General features: G+C 51.6%; 1 protein-coding gene across 1 annotated transcript; it reads right to left on the bottom strand.

Annotated features, from left to right (window-relative positions):
* Positions 1-14,542: 14,542 nt before the first annotated feature.
* On the bottom strand, positions 14,543-16,932 carry HOXC4 (homeobox C4). Its single transcript, XM_040989340.1, has 2 exons — positions 16,219-16,932; positions 14,543-15,716 (listed from the first exon to the last, which is right to left on the bottom strand). Exons 1-2 carry the CDS (start codon positions 16,655-16,657, stop codon positions 15,361-15,363), a joined length of 795 nt encoding a protein of 264 aa, XP_040845274.1. The 5' UTR covers positions 16,658-16,932; the 3' UTR covers positions 14,543-15,360.
* Positions 16,933-24,667: the final 7,735 nt, after the last annotated feature.

Raw genomic sequence — 24,667 nt, 5'->3', positions numbered from 1 at the left:
CTCCAGATACCCTAAACTACTTTTACTTTCTTGCCAGAGATGTTAATTGTATTTTTAAAATTTATTTATGAGAAAGGGCAGGAAAGAGAGAGCTTCCAGTCAGTAGTTCAGGCCCTAAATGTTTAGGACAGCGGAGGCTGGGCTGGGCACCAAAATTCAAGCCAGTTCTCCCACGTGAGTGGCAGGGACCCAGCTGGAGCCACTGTCTCTCAGGCTCCACACTCACAGGGCACTGGCGCTGGTGATGGAACCCAGCTACTGTGATCTGGGATGCAAGCACTCCAGTGTTAAACGCTCATCCTTTTACCCGTCACACTGTGTACCTGGGCAATCAGACCCATAGCCTAATGTCACTGCTGACCCTTCCAAGGCCACGGTCACATATACAACCCCTTCCTTACCCTAAACGCCAGTGTAGACCAGCCTTCAAGGCCAACACATCAGGGTCCTCTTGCCTTCAGATTCTGTTACTACAATAGCTCAAAAAAAAAAAAAAAAAAAAAAAGGTGGGTTGTCCTGAGAACACTTCAGTCAAATGGACTTGTATTACCAGAGAGCCAGATAATCTCATCAGTTTATTTCTCTTTTGTTGATAAATCTTGCTTTTTAAACTGTCAGATTCCGTTGTATTGTTTTTTTGAACCAAAGTCATTCTGTGCACCTGCGAGGCCTGGCCCAGCTATCCAATCCAGCTAGCTCCCTCCCCTTTATTCTCCTCATTGATTGCTAAGTCCACTCAGAAGACGCAACCCCAGAGAGCTGACACAGCCGCACTCGGGCCCGGCCAAAGCACCCTCCGGTCCTGTCTTTAAGATGCCAAAACAGCCACTTGGGCCAATCAATTCAGTGAAAAATTATTCCAACCTACAGCCACAGCACAGTAGAGGCAAAGCAATGGTCTCTTGTCAGCCTGCAGGCACTTGAAGTCTACACTGTTATTGTCTTCCCCCGCCACCCCCTCCCCCCCACTACACTGACTTGTCAGAATGAAGAGGTGTGTGTTCACATGAACATATGCACATGTTCCTCCTACACACCACATCACTCTCAATTCCTGCCTTTGGAGACAGAGAAGACCGGAAGACAAGTTCTGTTGACAGGCATAGTGGGAAGAGTCCAGGAAAGACTCAGGGCAGGTGCATAGGCGTGTGAGTGTGTCTCAGACTGCGGATCCCTATTGGGCCCATCAGACAGTAAGGGAGAGAAGGTGAGAGAAAGATGTAGAGTTTGGCCATGCTATGTGGTGATGTGTGCAAACAGCCCTGAGTGTGCCGGCACGCTTCTGGGCTTTTGTCATTGGTTCCAGGACTCGCCTGTTCATGTCCCTGTCCATGTGCACACCTACAAGTGTTCAGTTCCGTAAGGCTGTTTGCCCACGTGCCTGAGTCTGCTGTCACCTACTTGTGCACTTGCACCTGCCTCTACTTGCGTGTGTTTGTACAAGGCCTGTGTGTAAGCAGGTGCCACCAGCATCTGCACATCTTTGGAGATCAGATGCTCCCAAGAGACTTCAGACATCTCTCACATGCCTGGCAAGCCAACGAGAGACTCCCGCTGGCAAACAGCTGGGCAGCCTCAGTACCTTCTGGCTCCATGCCTAGATTCATCCAAGATGAGGTTTGCACAGTCTTCCAAAAGCCCCTGCTGGCCACCTCCACCATGCCTACACCTCCAGGGTCCCTTCTCAGCCCACTTTTAATGAGCCGCGTGAGTAGACGGGAGGAGCTGGACGTGACCTGGGATTTAAAGATGGAAATAAAAAAAGAAAGCTTCATCCTTTTTGCCTCATTCCCATTTTCTTATTGACATGCATCAGCTCGGAGCATGGGCACAGGGGAGGGAGCTGCTCTGCATTTTTTAGATCTTGATGGTCGCTGTAGTTCTTGAACAGCTCAAGAATTTTGCAAAAACAATCATGGGTAGGTATTATAATCACATTGTGGTCCTGGGGGGAAAATGGCCATCTTTTAGGGATATCCATTGACTCATTTACAGAAGAAATGATGTGACACCTAGGATTTTGCTTCAAAACAGATGAGGTGGTGTTGGGTAGCGAGACAGATGAAACTAAATTGACTGTGGGTTGATCCTTGCTGAGGGGAGGTGATGGGTACAGGGAGTTTGATCCTGTTCCTCTCTCTACTATTTTATTTGGACTTTTCCAACAATAGAATCACATTTGGTTAGGCTAATTCTGAGGGCATAATTATTCCCCTCCACCCTTAGACAGATGAGGAAATAGAGGCTCTCACTGGGTAAATGATTTATTGAAGGTGACTGGGATAGAAAACTTGGCTGGGACCCTAGGAGACTGCCTTCCCTTGGAGGGTTCCTCTCCTAGCAGCTTGTGCAAGCAGGAGACTCACACAGCCAGAGGTTTGATGAGCAAACACCCCTCTGATGAATGCAAGGATGAGGCGTCAGTTGTCTATACATTGGGTGGGGTTTCCCTAAAACAGCTCTGTGGACACCCAAGGTGTCCCATGTTTGCATCTGTAGAGGGCCTTAACCACTATGCTATCATGTCGGGTCCTAAGCGCTGCTTCTAATCCCGGCAGCCCTGCCCTGTTACTCAGGACACCCAGGTTACTTAGACTTTCTCCCACGCTTCTACAAAGCCAAGGGTTCCCCTTTCAAATTTTAAACTCTGCTGCCGGGCCTGGCAGAGTAGCCTAGCGGCTAAGGTCCTCACCTTGCATATGCCTGGATCCCATATGGGCACCGTTTCTAATCCTGATGGTCCCACTTCGCACCCAGCTCCCTGCTTGTGGCCTGGGAAAGTAGTTGAGGACGGCCCAAAGCCTTGAGACCCTGCACCCACATAGGAGATCTAGAAGAGGATCTGGGCTCCTGGGTTCGGATTGGCTCAGCTTTGGCTGTTGCAACCGCTTGGGGAGTGAATCAGTGGATGGAAGATCTCCCTCTCTGTCTCTCCTCCTCTCTGTATATCTGACTTTCCAATAAAAATAAATAAATCTTTAAAAGAAAAGAAGGGTTGGTGTTCAGGTCTGAGAGCAGTGCTGTAACTTTGCATGCAGGGTGCTATGGGACATTTGTTTCTTTCAGATATTGATCTATTCAAATCATTAAGCATCACCTGTAAGGTCTATGTGTGCCACAGGGAGTTGAGCCACTGCTGGCATTGACATTCCACATCGGAATAATGATGTGAATCCTGGCTGCTCTGCTTTCCATCCAATTCCCTGCTAATACAACTGAGAAAGCACCAGAATAAGGCTTTCAAGTATTTGAGCCCCTGCCTTCCACTTGAGAGACCCAGATGGAGTTTCTGGTTCCTACTTTCATTCTGGCCCTATTGCAGTTTGGGGAGTGACTTAGCGAGTACAAGATTTTCTTTATCTCTCTCAACTCGGCCTTCCAAATTGAGGCATACATTTTTTTAGAAGATAGATCTCACGTATACTTGTGTGAACGGCCTGTGTGTGACACATACACTCCTTCTCTGAGCACTGTGCAACCACGCCTCTACAAAGCAAGCATGACACCTGGGCCCAGGCCTGGGTGTCAGGGAAGGATGTTCTGGTCCACGGCCCACAGGTGCTTGTTGAGTTATCTTCACACACATCACATCCACATGATTTTTTGGCTCAATTTCACCTTCCGAAAAGAAAGATTGCTGGTAGTAATTGAGTTGCTCACCTAAAACAACACTGATGTTATTTCATATTTTAATATAGATTCCATATGCTCATACTAAAGTCTAATGAACGATGTACCCACAGCACACATAATTATCTAGTTCTACCTATGAACATGTTTACCTATTAATCTATCAGTGTGTCCTATCTGCAGGATAGAAAAACAGAGTAGCTTGCCTAATACAATATGAAATATTATATTGATAATGGATTCTAGAGTGAGAAGCACCACTAAGAAGCTAAAAAAAAAAGGGTGGGTATTTAGTGTAGTGGCTGGAGTACCCTGTGGGAGAGCTCCCCTGGATCTCTGCTTGGCCCATGTGGGAGGTCATAGGCACATAGCACACCACGTTCCCAGGGGAACCCCTGACTATGGTTTCAGCTGAGACTTCAACCTGGCCTGTTCACTGGGCATACAGGCGAGAGCGGTGGACTGCACTCCAGTCTCTCTTCTCTGTCCTTGGATGAGCTGTGCTGGTGAGGCCCATGTTACCTGCCAGCCTACCTAGTGTATGTGACCCACAGCCTATCTGCCAGCCATGAGTGTTGTACATGACCTATGACATAATTGGAGAGTCTAGTGCAATAGACATGCCTTCTTGCCAATTGCAGTGCCATTGTTAGGTGGGAGGACTGTCGGGAGATGCCCCTCTGTCTTCCCTTTTCTTAGTCTATATAAGTTTGTACTTGCATTACAATAAATGGACATGCTTGATCAGACTGTCTTCGGTGGTTCTTGCTGCTGAAGAACACCCTCAGCTCATCCTCTGGGTGGTTTCAGGGGCCTTCTGGCAGGAAACCCCTGAAAGTACCCATATCCTGTATGGGTATGAAACCTTGGTTCAATTCCCAACTCTGGCTTTTTTTTTTTTAATGATGTATTTATTTTTATTGGAAAGGCAGAGTTACAGAGAGAAGGAGAGACACAGAGAGGAGAGAGAGAGAGAGAGATCTTCTAACCGCTGGTTCACTCTCCAACTACAATGGATGGAATTAGGTTGGTTGGAAGCCAGAAGCCAGGAGCTTCTTTCAGGTCTCCCACATGGATACAGGGGCCCAAACATCTGAGACATCTTCTACTGCTTTCCCAGGCCATAAGCAGGGAGCTGGTTGGAAAGTGGTGCAGCCTGCACTCAGAGTCCTGATGGCACCACAGAGCATTAGCCTGAAACGCCATGGCCTCCCCTCCCCAGCTTTGACTCTTGACTCCAGCTTTTTGTCAATGCAAATCCTAGCAGGAAGTGGTGGTGACTCAGTGACTGGGTTCCTGCCTCCCACGGGGGAGACTTGGATGTCCCACTTTTGGCTCTGGCCCAGCCCTGGCTTTAAGGACTGAAACAACAGATGAGGTCTTTGTGTCTCTGCCTTTTAAATAAAAGAAAAACAGGGCCGGCATGATGGCTCTACAGGCTCTCCACCTGCAAGGTACCAGCACTAAAGTCCCAGTTGCTCCACTTCCTGGCTCTGGATCTGCTCAGCTCCAGCCATTGTGGCCACTTGGGAAATGAGCCAGCAAATGGAAGATCTCTCTTTCTGTATCTCCTTCTCTTTGTAGATTCGACTGTCCAATAGATAAACAAATTAAAGAAATGTGGTCCAAGGATGCCTCCTGGGCATCCTTTCAGGAGCCCCATGAGTCCTTCTTACCTGTTTGCATGGGGCTTGGTTACTTCAGCAACTCCCACCAAGTAACAAATGAAAATGATTTGAGGGGAGAGCCTTCTGGTGCAGAACGCTAAGCCACTGCTTGAGACCAAGGGGGGGGGGTAGTTAGAATTGACGCCTGCCTCCTCTTCCTGCTATTTGCTGCTGGGGAGGTAACAGATGATGGTTATACATGGGGTCCCTACTTACGGGGATGGAGTTCCTGACTCCTGGCTTCTCCATGGAGCAGTCCTGGCCATGGGGCCATTTGGAGAGTGAACCAACGGATGAGGGATCTCTCTTTTTGTCTCTCTCTCCCTTTACATCAAAACAAACAAATAAATCTTTTTATAAAAAGACAAGAACAACGTGAAAAATAAAACAAATTGAATGCCGAGAGGCAGATATGAGAATCTGTCTTCCACTAAGAGAGACATTAAAGAGATTTGTGAAAATATAAAGTAACGACACTAAATTGTTTTTGTTTTGGAAAACATAGTTAATTTCCATAAAAAGTTGCGTTGTTGACATGGAATATTTATTATCATTATTAAAGATCCTTTAAAAGGTTTCAGTTTTAATTTCTCCTAAGGTAAGCATGGAGATAAACAAAAAGCACCTTGGAATTGTAGTAATTTTTATGAGTCTCAGGGGGCCCTGAGAGCCAAATGCGTGAGGAAGTACTGGGTTAAAGCCCGGTGCTGATGAAGGCAAGAACCTGCCAGGGGAAGGCTGGGCACAGCCTCCTCTGCTGTAAGCCATGACTCCTGGCTTAAACCTGTCCCATGCTAAGAGCCAGTACTTGTGCCCTCCCTGAGCCAAGAGCTGGCATGGTTCAGGGTCACACCCCAGGGCTCAGGTGCATCTGACGTTGGAATCTGGCCCTGCCAGTGGCCCACATCCCCAGCCTGGAAACTGCATGTAGTTTCCCCTCATGCCATGGGGAAACACAGTCTGTTCCAAACAGTGTTCCCGTGAGGCTAGAAAAAGCTGAGCCAAGGGCAATATCTGATCCCCAGCAAGCACCTGCTTCTGCTCCTAATAAAACGAGTAGAAGTCACGGAGGGCTTAGTCTAGTGAGGCATTAACCTCCAAGTGCTGGCACACACTGACCCAGTTATTCCCCCAGTGGCCAGAGAAGGCAGTTGAAAATCCTCAGAGACTCATATGTGTGTTGCTCTCCTTCTAGCTGTGGCTGTCTCCTAGGTCCTATCTGTAGAGTCAGGTGTAACATTCCATAATCTCAAGACTTTGATTTACAAGTGAGAGCATTAGTGAGGAATATGATTTTCCAGAGAGTTCTGACTCCTGGCTCCTTTCTCTTTGGCCTAAGGAGTCAAGTCATGGGTGACACCAAGGGTGAAACCTCAGGCCACCTGCTTTTCAGCAAGAGGCAAACCTTTTATAAGGACAGTTTCTGGGGAATGGGGGACAGCAAATGCCTCTGTGACCAGTAGCAGCCATGATAAGTTGAAAACCTCACTTGATGGAACCAGCATCGTGGCATTAGTAAGTTAGGCCTGGGATCCATCCCAGCTGAGCACTGGTTCAAGTCCTGGTTGCCCTACTTCCAATCCAGCTCCCTGTTACTGCATCTGGGAAGCAGCAAAAGATGGCCCAAGAACCTGGGCCCCTGTCACTGGGACTGGGGAGGTCCGGGGGAGACAAAGATGGAGCTCTGGGCTTCTGGCTTTGGTCTGGCCCAGCCTAGGCCATTGTGGCCATATGGGGAATGAAATTGTGGGTAGATGATCCCTTTTTTATTTTCTGTGTGTCTGTCTTCTCTATATATAAGTCTGTCTTTCAAACAAATCATCTTAAAAAAAGAAGAAGAAGAAAACCCTTAATAAGCGTTCTGTTTCATTCATCACCTCCCCACACATATTCAGCAACGTCACCCATCCAAGCAGATAAGAATAGAGGAAGTGAGCGCGTTTAGGCCCTTGCCTGAAGTGTCATGTATATTTGAGGCTACGCCTCCAGGTAAACGTGTTTGTAGAAAGGACCAAGTGAAAACTGCAGACTGCAAGAAACCCATCAGCTCCCTTCTGCCACCCTAATTAGCAAAGATGCTGTCACAAAAAAAAAAAAGAAAAAAAAAGGAAAAGAAAATGCCGTAGAAGCTTCTAACTCCTGTGTCTTTCTTAAGCAAGGTTCTCCCAGATGGTCTGAGTTTGCCCAACCTGTGTGTGTGTGTGTGTGTGTGTGTGTGTGTGTGTGTGTGTGTGTGCGTGCACGTGCGCGCAGGGGGGTGGCAGGTAATTCAATTGCCTCTCATCACCATGGAAACTGAGTAGCAAGGCCACCAGTAGCAGGAACCTGGGCTTCTTGGCCAACTGCAGCTCTTCAAGGATAAAGGACAGAATCCCAGGCGGAAACCTGGTTGGGTCACAGGGTGCAGTGGAGGAAGTGGGGAGAAGGGGAATGAAGAAGCTTCACTCTTCTCCACTCTCAATCCCAAGGATCTGGGTCGGACTCCAGCCTGGTGCCCAGGCTGCTGCCCAGGAAGTGGGTTTTGGTAGAGCCATGTCTAACACACAGAGTTCCAGAGCCTTGAGCCCTGGAAGAATTGCCTGAGAGAGAAAACCAGCCCCTCCCCTCTTGTAATTTGTGGGGGAGGAGAGGTTTGTGGGTGCCTGGAAAGAGGGAAGGATGAAGCCCTTGGGGAGGTTTTTTTTGAATACAGAGAAGGATCCTCCAATGGGGGATAATACAGCTGCTACCTTGTACTGCTTAGTCTCCATGGGGGAATCTGGGAAGGGATGGTAGGTCCTTTTTATTACTTACAAAATGACTTTGGGAAGGAGCAGTAGGGGGTGATAAAAGGAATAGGTAGCAAGAAAAAAAAAAAAAAGAGGTCATTTCTTTCTCAGGGCCAACTATAGAGCCCCCCAAACCCAGCAGAGAGCTGGAGCAAATTACTCAGCACCAAAAGCGGGACCCCTGGATTGAATAGATAATTGTGCCCAGGGGAGGCAAGAAACACACCCGATTGTGTAATTCCAAGACACCTTTTCAGCTGAGAGAATGCTGTGGAAGTGACCAACCGGAAGCCAAGGAGGGGTGTCCCAACTCAGGGGCCCAGACTGTGGCACATCAGAAGACTCCAGAAGCCCGAGGCCTTCCATCTGGGGGGCTTTCTTGATTGCTCGAGGTGGAAGGAAGGAGGAAGAAAAGGAAAGGCTGGAGGACCAGGAGGAGGGGCAGACCGGAACAGATGCTCCCAGATCTAAAGAAACAATGGGGGGGGGGGCAGGATCAAACAGAGGAAGAGGAGGGGGAGGGAGGGGAGGAAGGAGAACAAAGGTACAAGGGAGGTGGGAGCCTCTCCGATAGGGGGAATTGGAAAGGGGGAACCCAGAGACCACCATCTGCCCCGGGCTATAAAACCTTGCTCTATTTGCTGCTGAACCAGAGGCCACGCCGCAGTGGTCAGCTCAGCCCCCACCCTCGCCCCAGCGCCCCGCCCCCCCAGGTGGCTGGGGGCCCAAAGGACCAGCCAGGAACCTTCCTACCTCACTGGTCCCTCCCAGGCGGCCCCACCCCCCACCTTCTGACTCTTCTTCCTCTGCCTTTACTGTTGTTGGGAGTTGGTTGGGGGGAGGTCAGGGAGTTGTGGGTGTCCCGGAGCTGGTAATTGTCCCCAAGGGTTACTGCTGGCAGAAAAGGGCAGAGGAACTGGGATATGAGGGTAGTCTGTTCATACCCCCCAGCCCAGGAAGCCCAAACGAATGCTTAATCCCAGGAAAGAAAAGAGCTGGGGGCAGCACACCCCAAAGTGGCATGGCTGGGGTCTGCATCTCTGTTCCTCTTTACACCTGCGCCAGGTCCCAGGGGACCCAGAAACTAAAGGGGCGGGTGTGTGTAGGAGGCAGAAATATGTAAACAGCCCACGGGGTGGCTGGACGCAGTCTCTCCTCTCCCTAAACTGACTGCTTTTCTGCTCTTGCAGCAAGCACACAAGCCCCACATCCCCACTCGGTAACTGTTTCTTTGAAAATCGGTTCCAGCTGAATGTGAAGAGCAAGCTCAGGGCGACTGCCTAAGTGGGCAGGGGCACCAGGACTGGGCCTCTGGAGTTGAGGAACAGTGGGTGAAGTTGCTGCTTGATGACACAGGCATCCCGTATCAGAGTTTGGTTCAATTCCTGGCTACTCTCCCTCCCATACAGTATGTAGTTTTCTGCTACGCAGCCTTAACATACAAGGTAGTTGACCTCTGCCGCACGCGTGTAAGACCCAGAGGGATTTTTCCAGGCTCCTGGCTTTAACCTGGCCCAGCTCTGGCTTTTGAGGACACATAGGGTGTGAATCAGGGGGGTGGAAGAACTCTGTCACTCTGCCTTTCAAGTAGATGAAAATAAACACTTAAAAGAGAGCGGAAAAAGAAAGCCAAGCCTTTGCTGCGGTAAAGAGGGAGAACTCTCCAACAGGAACAAACCATTTTGGGGCCCTTCACGGGAGTGACTCCCCTCTCTTTCCCCTCCTACACACCCCTATCAGCAGCCCAGCCCCAGCCCAGCCCTTGGGATTTGAGATCTCATTTTTCTTCTTATGAAGGCCCGAATCCTAACCTGGCACCCAGAGACAAAGGCCAGGAAAGGGAGAAGGGAATTCTTTCCAAGATGGGGCAGGAGGGGGGCATTCCTGCCTGGAATTCCTTTGATGGGGGTAGTGTGGGTTTGGGGGCTGGGAATACTTCAGGAAATGTTCCAGTCCCGAAACCGAAGAATTGCCTCTCTCTTCTCCATCCCCTCAAAGATGTGCCCAGGGTCCTGCTCTGGAACCTAGAGAAAACTCTTTCTTATTATATATTTATGTATCTGAAGAAACCTCCTTATTTGGCGGTAGTAAAGACAGGGTATTGGTCAAGCGCAATCAGGTGTTCGCTCAATTTTCCACGAGGAAAGAAAAGCCAGAAGCGGACGAGGGGAAAGCTAAGGAGTAAGGTTGAGACCAGAGGGCGAGACCCCCGAGACCGAACCGAGTTCACCGCGCTGTGAACCCGCCTCGCCGGCCACGCAGCCCGCGGCCTCCGCCCCGGGCCCTATTGTCCCCCGCCCCAGCCTGGGGTCGTGACCCAGCCCTGGGCGACACCCCGGCCGGAGCGGACCGGCCTCCTGGACCCCAAGGAGGAGCCGGCCCGGCGTCCTGAGCCTCGCCCTGGGCAGGGAACCGGACCTGCCGCCTGCCGAATCGCCGCCATCCCGGCCCCGACCCAGCTTGGGAGACCGCGGCGCTTCGCCCTGTGCTCTCCGGCCGGTAGCGAAGGAGAGCCCCGGAGAGTTGGCTGTTTGGCCGGGTCTCCGCAGACGTACACTCCATTTTGGGGGTGCATTTTGGGGGGGCACCATCTCGGGAATTCTAGGAGGCGCTCCCCTTGCAGTCCCTGCTGCGGGGCACAGAGGGGTCAGGCACGAGCGAGCCAAGGTGGAGCAGGCTCCCAAGACCCTGGGATGAGGGATTCGGGCCTTGAGGATCTAACTTCCCGTCTAGCCTTTGTCACCCCAAACCCCTCGACGACCCCAATCACTCCAATCCCCTTGACGTTGCTGCGGAGCCCGCTCCGCGGGTCTGCTAAGGCGAGCGGGGATGACGAAGCGGACAAGGCCCCCCGTCCTCCCTGCGGCTGGGAGGACGCGACCGAATGGCGGGAAAGCCACACAGGGCCGGCGGAGCGAACCTCGCCTCGGCTAGCTCTGCTTCTCGGGTTTAAAGAAAAAAGGAAATAAGCAAAGCTCAGAGCTTCCTGAACTGCACTGGATACAAGGTTTCTGAGAGAATCCGCCAGTGAGATGAGGCACCCACTGTTTTGGGTTCGGCTACACTGGAGGAAAGGAGGGAAACAGAAATGGGGCTAGAGCTATGCAGATGCGGGGTGCAGAAAGACCAAGGGGGCAGCTGCGGAGTTCCACCGGAGAGAGTGGCGGGAGAGAAATGCTTTCCCCCCCAAATGTTTCTTTTGGGCCCTTGCCCATCCAGATAAATCAAAGGAACAGATGAGGAAGTTCATAAAATTGTATTCTTGGGTAATGACACCCTGAGAGGTAATAAATATTCCCTGTGCTTTGGTGGCCGTTTAGAGATGGAGCATCCTCCTCATGCGGACTCCCTTTCCCAGCTGGGGAGGGATGCCCTGAAGAGCAGCGTCTGGCTTGGCATCAGCTCCCCAGCCAGAAGCACCTTGACAAGCAGATTACTTGTGCTGCTACTGCATTTTCCCCTGGGTGGACCAAAACCAAAGAGAGACATGATGGCACTGGCCTATCCAACAGCATCCCCTCCCTGTACCCCAGCACTACACCCTCCATCTCATGGGGGAGTCCGTCTCTTCTAGTCCTAGAAAAGCTGGCAAAGTGGGTGCTTAATAGAGCACTAACCTTCACTGTTGCGCGTGCACACACACACACACACACAGCAGCAGCAGCAGCAAGATCTCTCTGGACTTGAATCTGCCCACTCCCCTTAGGAAGGCAGCTAATGCACAGGTTGTTGAGAAAAGTTTGTAGCAAAACTTCACCAACGGCAGCCAACAACGGGAAACGCCTCCAGAGACTCCTAGTGCCCAATCTCACTTGTTCTCTGGTGCATGCTTCTCGCTCTCTCTCTCTCTCTCTCTCTCACACACACACACACACACACACACACACATTTTCAAAGCCAAAATTCTTCACTGCCCAGGTACCCAGATCTGGCCCAGAAACTCCTTCGTCCAGAAATAGGACTGCTTTGTAGGCAACTTTCCCGCCTTCCCTCCCTTCCTTCAGGAGACTGGACCCGGAAAACAAAACCCGCGGAACACACGAGAAAGAATGTAAAAGTTTCCTGTTCCTCAATTTCCCCAGAGTAGACGGAGTGCTAACTACTTACATGACAGGGATATGGGGGGGGGGTGCTCTCCGGTGGTGACATCTGTAGAGAAGGAGCCGGGCAAGGTCAGGTGGTCTTGCACCCCCATCTTCCTCTTCCTCAGCCACTGTAACAAGTGAGTGCTACAAGGCGCCAGCAGGGCGTGCATGCATGCCTATGTGTCTGTATGTGCGCTGGCCTCTCCCAAGACTCTGGGCAAAAAAAATCCACAACCCTACAAAGCGGTGTGGCATCCTAATCTGGGAGACCCGGGTGGGGGTGCTGAGCATGGGCTGGCTTGGGAGGGTTGGCGATGGGGGTGGGGGAGAGGTCAGAGGCACTCCCGAATAGAAAGGCAATGGGAGAGAAAATGCCTTGTCCTCCCCGTGAACCCAGCAGCCATTCCCTGCTGCTCAACCCAACTTCAATAAAACCCTGGGGCCCTGGGCTTTCCCAGCCTTGCTGTAAGCAACATCAGGGGCCCAGGCAGCAGAGCACAAGGCTGTGGGAACTCGGCTTAGGGGAGGGAGGAGTAAAGTCTGCTCATTTTAGGTGGTCAGGTCCTAGGGAGGTGGGGAGAGAAAATGGAGCTCTAGGGCAGAAAGACTTGGGGCCAAAATCCCTCCCCCGCCTCCCCCAAACTAACTGGAAAGCTTCTTGATTCATTGGTCAAAAATTAGATTTACAACATTGTTCCTCTCTAAGGAAGGACTGAGACACCCAGAGAAGGCTTGTGTGTGAGAGAGAGGTGCAATGGGACAGGCACCCAGCAAGAAGTGGAGAGAAACTCAATGTCCTGATCCCTGCAGGCCGCTTGCAGGCCGCTTTACAGTGTCCCTGCAGCAAGTTCCAGGGGGAAACCCCAGCAATGAAATAGAGCCATCTCCTCCTTACCCTCAGCCCTTGCAACCAGCCCCATGCTTTTTAAACTTCAGCCTGTTCAGGCTTGAAAAGACACCCATCAGATTACTGTCCTTCCCTTCTCCCAAGCTCAGCTCCGTCTGCTCCCTTACCCACACCAAAGCCACTGGCTCAGGATGACTCGGGTTATACCCTGAGATCTGGCCCTTCATTCAACCTGATTCCACAAAATCACTCCAGATTCCAGATCCCAGATCCGAGCTGCTACTGCTTTCCCACACTGTAGGCAACATGTTTTTGCTGTCCCCTGGGGACAATTCAGGGAGGAGCAAGCAGCACCCCCAAAGGACCAAGGAGTCCCCCAACATGGAGGTATACACACACACACACACACACTTCTCCGAGCATCCAGCCAGCAAGTGGGCTGGGAGCAAATCAACCCAACTTGGTCCCAGAACTTGGGCACAGAAGCAAAGAAGTGTCCCTGGCTCCCCTGCTCTCCCAATTTGCCCCCAGAGCCCTTCTCCCTCTCTGCTCTGCCTGCAGTTTGGATCCACTGCTTCAAAGACAACTCATCAACTGCCCTCCCCCCACCTTCCCCCAACAAACAAGTGAAAAATTGAACAGGCCTTGCCTGGGGCCTGATGTTCAGGACCAGAATTATTTGGAATTTTTGGCTTGAATTAATTATTCATGTAATTTAGGCCAGTTTCCCCCCCCCCCCCTTAGCCCCAAGGAAACAATTTTATTTAATTAATTTATTTCGCAGCCAAAGAGAGAGAGAGAGAGCAAGCGAGCGTGTGCCTTGTACAGGCTACTCGTGCTGGTAGGTTCTGGGAGGTTGTGGGAAGAAGGGTGGTCTTTGTCCCTTTCTGCTCTTCTGGACACCTGGCAGATCCCTGATAAAAGTTAGAGGAAAACATGAAAGTCCTTCATTATCTCCAGCCATCAGCCTTTGAGGCCTGCCCATGCTAGGAGGCCCCCCAGGCCTCTGGCCTCCACTTCACCCTTTTCCCCCAAGTCTAAACAAACAGCCAAGCCTCTCTGATAGAGCCCTTTGCAGTTCCAGAATCCCCAGCTCAAAACCTGGTTGCTTTGTAGAGACTGGAAGTGTCATGGAGGGGCCAACTACCACCTCCATCCTTCACTCCAAAGAGCTCTGGGGGCCGAAAACTCCTCTCGGTCCCACCACCTTAAATGTACCTTCTGCAAACCACACAGGGCCCACTCTGCAGAGAGAAGGGAAAGAGAGTAAAAAACAGACAAAAAAAGAAGGGACTGTGGCTAACTATTGAAAAGTCAAGACCTCCCCCGCCCCCAAATTCCACTATCATTAACTCTGGGGCTGCAGTTAGCGGGGAGTCCAGCCGCTCTGGGCACTGAGACAGGGGAACAGGAGAAAAACCTTCCCCTGGCTCTGAAAGGAAAAAAAAAAAAAAGTTTAAGTAACTCTGGAAGAGGTGGCACAGTACCAGGCCAGGAGGCGGAGAAGGGGGGACACAAAAAGAAACCATCAGACAGACACTGACGTAAAACTAATTCACATCCACTGGTTTATTATTGATCACGGGGCACTTCACATGGACACTAAAATTCTTTATTGCAAGTGTTACAATAATCGAGTAAATTCAGTCCGAAAACACAATCACCATGACCAGGGTGGGGGCAACGCTACCTACAGACTGCCTCTTCCCAACTTAAAGTTCATTCTGATTTTCTTTTGGTTCCTGGAAATGAACAGCTCAGAGACGCTCCTCAGCCACATTTCAGCTTTGTCTGCCGGCTCCCCACTCTCCTCCCACCCACCCCCCCATAATACAAAAGAACTTCATAGCTTTGTTCTCCTTAAAATGACTTCCCCCTCACTAACCTCCCTCGTGCATTTCCAATGCAAAAGGCCTAAAGGAGAGGGGGGAAGGAGGTCAAAAATTGGCTTTAAAAAAATCTCTTTCCTTTTTTTTCTTTTCCTCATTTCCCCTGAAATGCACCCAAACCAGACCGTCGCACTTGCAATATATAATTTTTGCATCTTTCGCTTTTTCTTAAAAAATAAATACCCCCCCACCCCCAATCCATGGCATTTAAAAAGAAAAAAAATCAACCCAGCAGGTACCATGCTAAGACAACATCACATGCTTAAAAGGGTGCTTTACAGTGGAAGGAAGCAGGGCCCGGAGCTTGTTTGTTTATCTGTTTTGTCTGTTTGGAATTGACGAGGGGACCAGGTGGGAGGAAGCGAGAAAAGAACCAAAATATATATATATATTAAATTCTATAAATAAGAGTCAATCTGTGTGTGAGGGGAGGCGGCGGGGGCCTGGGGTGGGGGCAGGGGTGTGAGCGGTGTTTTATAACCTGGTAATGTCCTCTGCCCGCTGCTGCTCCGGCGGTGTGGCGCTCTGGGAGTGGTCTTCAGAAGTGCCCGGGGTAGCTGCCGACAGGGTGCTGGGCGCGGCGCCGGCCGGGGGCGCTGACCTGACTTTGGTGTTGGGGAGGCGATGATCCTTCTTCCATTTCATGCGGCGGTTTTGGAACCAGATTTTGATCTGCCTCTCGGAGAGGCACAGCGAGTGGGCGATCTCGATCCTTCTCCTCCGGGTCAGGTAGCGGTTGTAATGAAACTCTTTCTCTAATTCCAGGACTTGCTGCCGCGTGTAGGCGGTCCTCGAGCGCTTGGGTTCCCCTCCGTTATAATTGGGGTTCACTGGGTTGGGGGGAAGGGAGAGGGAGAAGCAGAGAGTGGGGTTCAGAGGCAGCAGGCTCCCCAGCCCCCACCCCCTCACCCCATCCTCAGCTCAGAGGCACAAGGAGGCGGGAGTGGTGGAAATAAAGTCATCCGGCTAAATGGGTTATAAAGAAGTTGAAGGAAGCTGGCGACTTTGTAGTGTAATAAGAGGGGAATCCTCATTGTAACGACACTGAATTATTTATGCGCCCTTAGAAAGCGAGCATAGTTTTCACACATACATAACAGATCGTAGCACATGGCTCGGACTGCCCAGAGTAGCTAAGCCATAAAATTTATGGGGGATGTAATTACCCATTCTCGCTCGTAAATCCAGTTCAATTGTGCTAACCCAGAGTCGCTCCTGGAGAGAGAGGGGGAAGGAGAGAAAGGAGGACGGGGCCAGAGGGGGCCCAGGGAGGGTGGGGAGCGCCAGGGAAGAGGGGGGGTGGGGATGGGAGCAGAACGCAAAGTTGCCTACCCGTGCTCACGTGGATTTTCTTCATCCAGGGGTAGACTATGGGTTGCTTGCTGGCGGCGCTGGAGGGATGGTCGGGGGCTGGTTGGCTGCAGGCTGGCGGGGCTGGGGACGGGGAGGCGGAGGCGCCCGAGAGAGGCGCCGGCTCACAGAGTGGCTGCGATTTCTCGGGGTGGTGGTGGCCCGCCTGGGCCGGCCCGTGGCCTCGCGAATTGCCCGGCCCCTGGAGACTGGTGCAGCTATACTGGCGCTCGGGGTAGCTGGGGCGCGGAGGCGGTGGTGGGTACAGCTCCTGGTGGTGATGCTGGTATCCCGATTCCCTGGTCCGGCCGTAATATTCCGGACTGTGTTCAGGGATGTAGCTATTTTGCGAATATTCTTCGCATGGAGGAAATTTCGGATCGATGTAGTTAGAGTCCATCAAATACGAGCTCATGATCATTAATTTCTGGAGTGGAAAATAATTTTTCTCGCTTTGTCGTTTTTCTGCTCCATAAAGCCCTCCTACTAGCTAGCGACCCTGTAAAGTTACTTTCACCATGTGACTCCGCCGGCCAATCACACGGAGCAACCCAGTCCCCGGATAAGGAACCGAATCGCTTTATTCAAAATGTATCCAATTTTTTGTGTGTGTGGTGGTGGTGCTGCTGCTTGAAGGGTGGGGGGGGGCGGTGATGTGGGGTTGGCTGGCAGGGGCTGGGGTGCCCCCCCACCCCAGCACACACCCTGCTGCCAGACTGACAACCTCGTCTTGCAAAAAACGAGGTGGGAGGCTCCTAGCTGCACAGCCTGGGCATTGGGGAAGCAAGCGGAAGGGGGGAGCCCCCGGGAGGCTGGGATTCAGCCCCCCCCCTCCAAGCTTGGGATCTTCTCTCCAGTCTCCAGTGGGTTTTTCCAGCGGTCTCCATTCATTCATTTCCACGGTTTCTCAGTCTGTGTAGGTCTCTGGGCAGCGCCCCTCTTTCGCAGGAAGAGGAAGTTGAAGGAAGACTGGAGTGGAGGTTGGATGGGGAGGGGCCCAGGCCCAGCCAGGTGGCTGGACAGAGGCTTGGATGTCCCCTCCATCCAAGGACACCCCAGAATCCAGCCCCACTCCCAGGAATACACTCACCCAACCCTCTGGCCATGGGGCTGGGCCGGCGAGGCAGGCTCCCAGCTGGACCAGGCAGGTAGAGGCAGCTGGGTGCAAATGATTCTGCTCATATCTGGAGGTCTGGGGGTTGTGCCCCCGGGCTGAAGAGAGACAGGAAGTGGTTGGCAAAAGCAGACCAGAAGCGGTACCCTCCCAGACTGCCCACTGTCCCTCCCAGCCCCAGTCCACTCCCAGCCCCAGAGCAGAGGCTGGCTTCTACTGCTGTGTCCAGTGGCCACTCTGCATGCCTGCAGCCACTGGCTTGCTCCTTTCCAGCCACTTCCTCCCAGGTTGGAGCCTGGGGGAAATAGGGGCAGGAGGAGTCAGTGTCCTGGTTGATGGAGAGCAAGCCAAGGCCCCAAGCTTTGGCTGAAAGCCTCCATCCCTTAGAGGGCCAACCGACCTAGCTAGGAGGGGGAGGCCTGAGGGGATAGAGACTGTGCTTCCGGCCCTCACTGTATCTATGTAACACGTGTGTTTACATGTAAACACGCATTCCTTAGGCCAGCTCCCGGCTGTCTTCCAAAAGCTGAGAGCTCACCGTGCTGGGGGGAGGACGTAGGGAGGGCTGTGGAGGTGTCCACCCCCTCCTTCTGTCTACCAGTCAGGCGGACAGTAACACCCTGGTGGGTGCAGCGAGGGCTAGCAAGACCACCGAGTTGGGGGCGGGGGCAGTTACGAAGGGCTGCTTTTTACCCCTCCCCCCCGTAGGGGTGGCCACGTCATGCCACCAATTCCAATTAACTGATCTTTCATAACTAGGAGTTGGGGGGTAGCAGAAGGGAGAGCCCAGGGAGGGAGCCGGGTCCCCTTGTTGTACTTGATAACAATTATAGTTTAAAATCATAGCTTGCCGGGACTTGGCTATATTTTACTTGATAACAATAAAAGTGACACATAAAGTTAACTGTTTATGTTTTATTTATTAGACTAAATCTGCCAGCGGTGGTAGGAGCGCTTGCCTCGTCGCTACAGCTTTTATAGGGCTGTAAAACGTCATAAATCAGTCTCACAGAATCGCCCGCACTCTTTGTGTCGGCGGCTGCAGCGGCGCAGGGCTGGCGGCCGCTGGCTGCCTGCTCCCTCCTTACCACGAAAAGTCGTAATGTGATTTTTTTCCCTCTGATTTTATTATTATGATCGCCGCCGTGATTAGTCAATCTACCTTTAATTCGCCGCCCTAACGCTGCCTCCTCCCAGCCCAGCCTGGTTGACACTTGAATAAGTACCTTTTAAAACGGCATAACAACTATTTGAGGGTTTAATTAGAACATCTGCAATTAAGGGAATGAGGAGGGGAAAGGGAAAAAAAAAATAATAAAGCCCTTGTGAGAAGGAGAGGGAAGGCAGAAGATTTCCAACCCTTTCCTCTTCTTCCCTGGGACCAGGAAAGGGGTGTCTGCTTTCAAAGCAGGGCTCACCCAGAGGGAGGGCTGGGGTGAAATGGGGCCCTGGGCCAGAGGCAATGCCCAGAGGGGCTGGATTTCCTGCCTTCTTTCCTCCAACCCAACCCAAAGCCAAGCCCACCAGGGCCAGTGTTTAGCATGGCAGGAGCAGGAGCTTGTATGTGGGAGTCCCCCACCGTACCTTCTCCCCAAAGAGGCAGTACCCCACTCCCACTGCCCCCAGCTAGTTGAAGGAAATGGAATTTCTTGGAAGTCTAGCATCTCCAGCAGAGATTCCAAATTCCCAGTCGTCTGAGACCCTTTGCCAGGTCCCAGACCAGACCCTCTGTCCGTGAGAGGACGTGAGCTGCTGTGGTTGGGAAAGGCACTTGAGACTGAGGGATGAAGAGTTGGGTGAAGCGGTTGCTGATTAGATGGTAGTATTTTGCAGTTGTATGCTGATTTCCTTTTCTGTAATTATTAGTGGAGGGGGTGGCAGGAGTTATTATCAGTTGCTGCGAAAGGGCGTAGCAAACCCATACTGTATCCTTAACTACACTGGTCTGAACTGCAGCCCAGACTGCCCCCTGGGGAGAGCCGAAAATCCCAGGTCTCTCAGGTTGGGGGGGGGGTGTTAATGAAAAGAGACACCTCCCTCCTGGTCCCACCCTCACCCTAATCTTCCTTCTAGGCCCATACCTGGCTGCAGCACCTCACCTGTTCCTGGCTGGGCTGCTTCTTTTCCCCACCTGAAAAGAGGACCTGCCAGCCTGCCCACTCCCTTGTCCAGCCCCCACCAGAGCCCTTCTAGCTTCAATTTCTGCCCCCTCCCCGGGGTTGTTAGGGAGTCCTTCCTAAGGCAGTGCCTATCGTCATCTTCTAGCTTCCTAATCCCAGGTTTCTGCGGGTGGGTCAGGGAGCCCCTCTTCAGGTCAGCATGGTGAATGGACATGTAGGGGTCAGATGGCTCCACCAGTCTGTCTTTGGTTATCATGGCTATCACACATATGCAAACGTACTGCTAATATTTGTTAAAAGAATACACGGCTTCCAGGCTTGCATAGCTAACTCAGCATGCAGATCCAGAATGAAAAATCTAGATTTCTCCCAAATGTGCCCACCCTTCATCTATGTTATTATATATATATATACAATATATATGTATATATACAATATATGTGTATATATATACATATATGCAAACCAAACACAAAAGCCCACCTTCCCTTGGCTCCTAGTTCACTAACAAGAAAGTCGCCTATCACATGGGCACAATGTCTCGCCACATACACATACATACAAACATTTTACCTGGGGTTTACTACAAACACAGAAAGAAAATCCTTTTGGAGGGCTCCTGCACTTAGCAATGGCTTAACTGGGATGGGCACGGGGTACCAGGGTGCCTCTGCCGAATCCTCCTGTCTGGTCCTCTGGCCTTTTGTGGCTGGCCCTCCTGCCAGCTCCCGGACCTCCACCTTGCTCTGCCCTCCATCTCACTCTGCCCCCGTTTTATTATGATTTGGTTTATTTCCCCCCCCACCCCAACCAGCTTTTGCTCAGCATCCAAACGCACTCTACTCGCTGCCCCCACCCCATCTCCTTTCTAAATCTCGATCTGGTTTCTCTTTCGGAAACATGTTTCAGTACAAAGCGCTTCCCTTCTGACACCGCTGAAGAAAAATATGTGTCCATTGTGTGTGAGGCCTTATTGTGCCCGGATTACCATACTGACCGTTGGATAACCCATATTCCTCCCCTCCCCAGTAACAAGCTGCCGCTAAGAGCCCTCAGCGGCTCCACAGATTTCCTGGCTGCATTAAAATCTCACCTCTCACACTCCCTGCATTTTCTGAGGAAGAGAAATAAATGAAAGAATCAATTCAGGATTTGGAGGGCAAAGGGGAAAGAAAACGAGGGTCACTCCTTCCCCTACGCCCCGAAGTGCAGGGGCTTGGGGGACGGGTTTGTCTTTTGCCTTCTGTGTGTGTTTTGTTGTTGTTCTAGGGATTAAAAATTGCAACATGTCTCTTTTCCTTTCCTTCAAACAAATGGACTTTTTAGATGGTATGCAATTAGGCAATTCATTTCATTTTGATTTTTTTTTCTCCAGGCAACTTGAAAACCTCAGACTAAAACAAGGCTTTTAAAAAACATTTTTTCCCCTCTTTTGTGTCTGTGTGTATGTGGATATATGTGTGTTTTTGTCCCTTTCTGATGCCAGCAGGCAGGGCTAATATATGCAAAAGAATATGCAAATGCTTAATTGATTTTTTCTTAAATCTCTTGTCAGTAAAAGTAATGAATTGGTCTAAAATGATTTTAATAACCCGGACGTGTCACCAGAAAATACTCAACCCTTCCCCCCCACCCCGCCCCGAATCGCTTATAGTCTTTAAAAAAAAAAGCAATCATGGAATGTTAATTTGCACCCCTTTAAAATATTAAAGATGAATTTCTCTTGTTTGTTCTGAGACCATAGGCAGGTCCTCTCGTGGATTTCCCCCGCCTGGCCTTGCTTGGAATTCAATTTTCCTCAAATCTCGTTTAAAGTGGCTTTTTAAAAAGTGGCCGCATTTTAATATTGGTTAGACGGAGTGACCTGCATTTCACCTCGGGTGTTTGACTTGTTCCAATAGGTCACTGCCATGGGGTTATTGATGGGGAAACTCCATTGAAATTTGTCTCTTCGCAAATGGCCTTTAGATCTTCCACTGAGTTCAATAACTAGTTATAATGTGGAAGGGGAAAAATGAAGGCCCTGGGCTAACGAATTTGATGTTTCATTTTTATGCTGGAGAAATTGTTAGTTAGAGGTTGGGTGCCCCACCCCCTTACTGGTTCATCCTGCCGCTGCCCTTACCCCATTCCCCACTCCAAGACTGCTGGTTTATAACCCCCTTTAAAACTTGGGGCTAGGGTGTTCCCTTCCTCTCCTTGAGGTAAACTTTAATTTGGTTTCATTAGCAATATAATTATGGTTGCAAAATTCTGACTTGTGGATTCTGGAAGCTTGCTATGCTGGAGGTTTGTAACCTGAACTTCCTGGGTGGGATGTGGCTGGGTGGGGGACTTTGACTTTTAAAAGAGCCTAAACCTAGCTTGAAAAGAATCTAGAAGTTGGGCTGACTTTAGATTAGGGTGGTAAATGCACTGCTTCCTGGCCTGGCGCTCCCAGAATGAAGGAAGTGGTAGGAAGCTTAGAAACCCTTTGAGGGGGTGGGGAAGGTGCCGATGAGGGCATTTCCAGGTGCCCTGAGCTTCTTGGCCTCTGTGCTGGAATCCTGATCTCCTTCACCGTCAGAAGTCATGCGTATTTGGCTGGACAACTGCTTGCCAAACTCTGCCACTTCAGCAGAGGGATGCTGTGGAGTGTCAGGGTGAGGATGGGAGGGACAGCTCAGTGACCTAAGAGGACTCCTTAGAGGGAACTGGAGAGAACAGCAGAAAGTGCAGAAGGGTGCAAATTTTTAAGGTTCTCCTTATTATTATTTTTTTTTTAATTGCAGTTCTCAAGGAGTTAGAGAAAAAAGGCAGAGAAGGATGAGGAAGGTCTTTCTTGTTCCCAGTCAAGTTGGGGAACCCTGGGCTCCTCCTGGGAAGCCTCAGCCACAGCAGTCCGGGGCCATTCCTGACCTCAGTAAGAACATCTTCCCGGCTGGAAACACAACTCCACGTGCACTTCTTTACTCTTCTGTTTCATCTTGCTAGTCCAAAGCTAGCTCATCTCCAAAAAGTGTGCAACTGTCCCTCAACTGCTCCCATCCAACTCTCAGATCTCAATCACCCCCAAGAGGCATGTCCTGAACTTGGGGTTACAGAAATCAAGTGCCCCGCGAAATCGGGGTGCCACCCTTCTCTTCTCCCTCAAACCCAGAAGCTGCCTCTTGGGGCCACCTGGTCGCTAGAACAAACTTGCCTTGGGCAAATCGGCAACCCACTGAGTTCTGGAGAGCAGTCTTCACTTATTACAGCACTTCTGAACCCCAGAAAAGGGGGCTTAGCCCGAGGAGTTCAGGATTCGGACTGGGAGAGCAGACACGCTTGGCTCTGGCGGGCTGAGCAGGGATCCACCGCGATCCATTCCCAAACTTCCCCCACAGACTCAGCGCGCTCGGGTAGCGGCAGCCAAACACATCATCACAATGTACCGTGTACGGTGGCCCGCACCTGGGTCGTCCAGCTCGCTCTGAACCGGGACCCCCTCTAGCCTCGGCCCTGGCCCCCTCCCTGTTTTAATTTCGTGATTGATTTTTTTCACTTGGGCCATCTCGGAAGCCTGTGTCTCAGACTGATTAAATATTTCGGCTTCCCCACTCCCCCCTTCCTTTTTCTTTTTGGATTTTGAGCCCTCCCCACCGGCTGTCACCAAGGCTCTGGCCGATCGGCCGGCACGCTTCGTGCAGCCTGGGGTCGGGATCCCGGGCGGCGGCATCGCCCTGCCCTCCCTCTCAGTGGTCCTCCCGAACGACGCAGAGCTCTGCTCGTAGGGTCCTGCCCCTGGGCCTTACTCAGTGACTTGGGGGCTGCTTCTATCCTCCCCATTTCAGTTGTCCCCCGGAGCCTGACCTCTGCGAGCTGGTCGTCCCCGGGGGAGGCGCCTAGGGGACAATCCGCAAGAGATCCGCGGACGCCCGCCCGCCTGACTCCAGCCCCATTTCTCCCAGACACCTGGGCCCCGAGCGGGCGGACTCCCAGCGCCTAGTGCGCAAGCAGAAGCCAAATCGGCCGCAACTTGAGGCCGCTGAGCGCACGATTGCGGCCGCCCTGCTGGCTGCTGGTGCGGGCCGCCGAGCCCCAGCTCCGCAGAAGGCGGTTGGATCCGAGGGTCGCTCCACTGCCCCCAGTCCCTCCCAGGGCGGCTGTAGGCTCCGATGCACGCCCCGGGAACTTGCTGCGCAGCCTGGTACAGTGCGGAAATCCGAGGTGAGGTGGAGGCCGGCCGGGTGGAGAGGGGGAGAGGATGGAGAGGAAGAGGAAGGCGGAGAAGGAGCCCCCCGTTTTCCGCTGCGGCTGGCCTCCTTCCCTCTCTCTCGTCCCCAAATCCTTGGTTTTCTGTTTCATCTCTCATTTATGTACAACTAATAAACACGTGTCTGCGCATTCTTGACCACGTCCCGTTCATTCTTTGGTTCTTTCTCTAACAAGGAGCAATGGCTTGATGGGAACGGGATTTTGTCATTTTTCTCTCTTTCCTCCTCTGGGGAGAGGTGGGAGCGGGCGGCTGTTGGTCACTGGGAAAGCTGAAGTGGAACTTGGTGCTGGCCACAACCTGCTCGGGGGTCCCTTGACCTCCAATACCCCAATGCCTGTCCCCTACCCCCAAGCCCCTGTCCCCTCACCCGCAGCAATGTTGCCGGCTAAATCCGAGTTCCCCCTGCCTGGCTATTAGGATTCTGAAGACGTTGGCAACTGTAGCAATCATTAGTCAAAGCAGTGGAAGCCAAAGGAGCCGAGGAGTTGGACAGAAAAAATCTTGGAAAATGATACACAGGAGTCGCTGAGGCATCAATCCCGGCCGATAAGAGCTTGCCGCTGGGAGCCAGGCGGCCTGCTTAATTGGGCCCTGGGCAGCAAGAACAACCGGAGGGGGCACCCATGAACTGTGCAGCGACTCTAGCATTGTTGGGCACACTACAAAAATAGCTAGGGATTTGAATGCATTCCCTCTGCCCCAAATTTCCAAAGCCCCAATGGGAACCAGGAGGAGCTGGATGAGGAGGACAGCTTCCTCCTCACTTCTTGTCCCTCTGCTCCTCAGAGGCTGACTTGGGAAGGAAGGCAGGTCAGGGAGTGGGCAGCGTACGCAGGTAAGAAACAGCCCCATGGCAGGCCTGACCCCTCCGATGGGATTTCAGAGGTCGGCTAACTCCGATGGGAGAGTTAACACATTTTAAACTCTTCTGGAAGAAAATGTATGAATTAGGGAACTCTC

The sequence above is a fragment of the Ochotona curzoniae genome, unplaced genomic scaffold (genome assembly GCF_017591425.1).
Source record: "Ochotona curzoniae isolate NIBS_2020 unplaced genomic scaffold, NIBS_Ocur_1.0 contig_1014, whole genome shotgun sequence".
In the NCBI taxonomy this organism is placed as follows: domain Eukaryota; kingdom Metazoa; phylum Chordata; class Mammalia; order Lagomorpha; family Ochotonidae; genus Ochotona; species Ochotona curzoniae.
The sequence above is the reverse complement of the archived record's forward strand: the minus strand, read 5'-3'. Positions and strand labels throughout refer to the sequence as shown.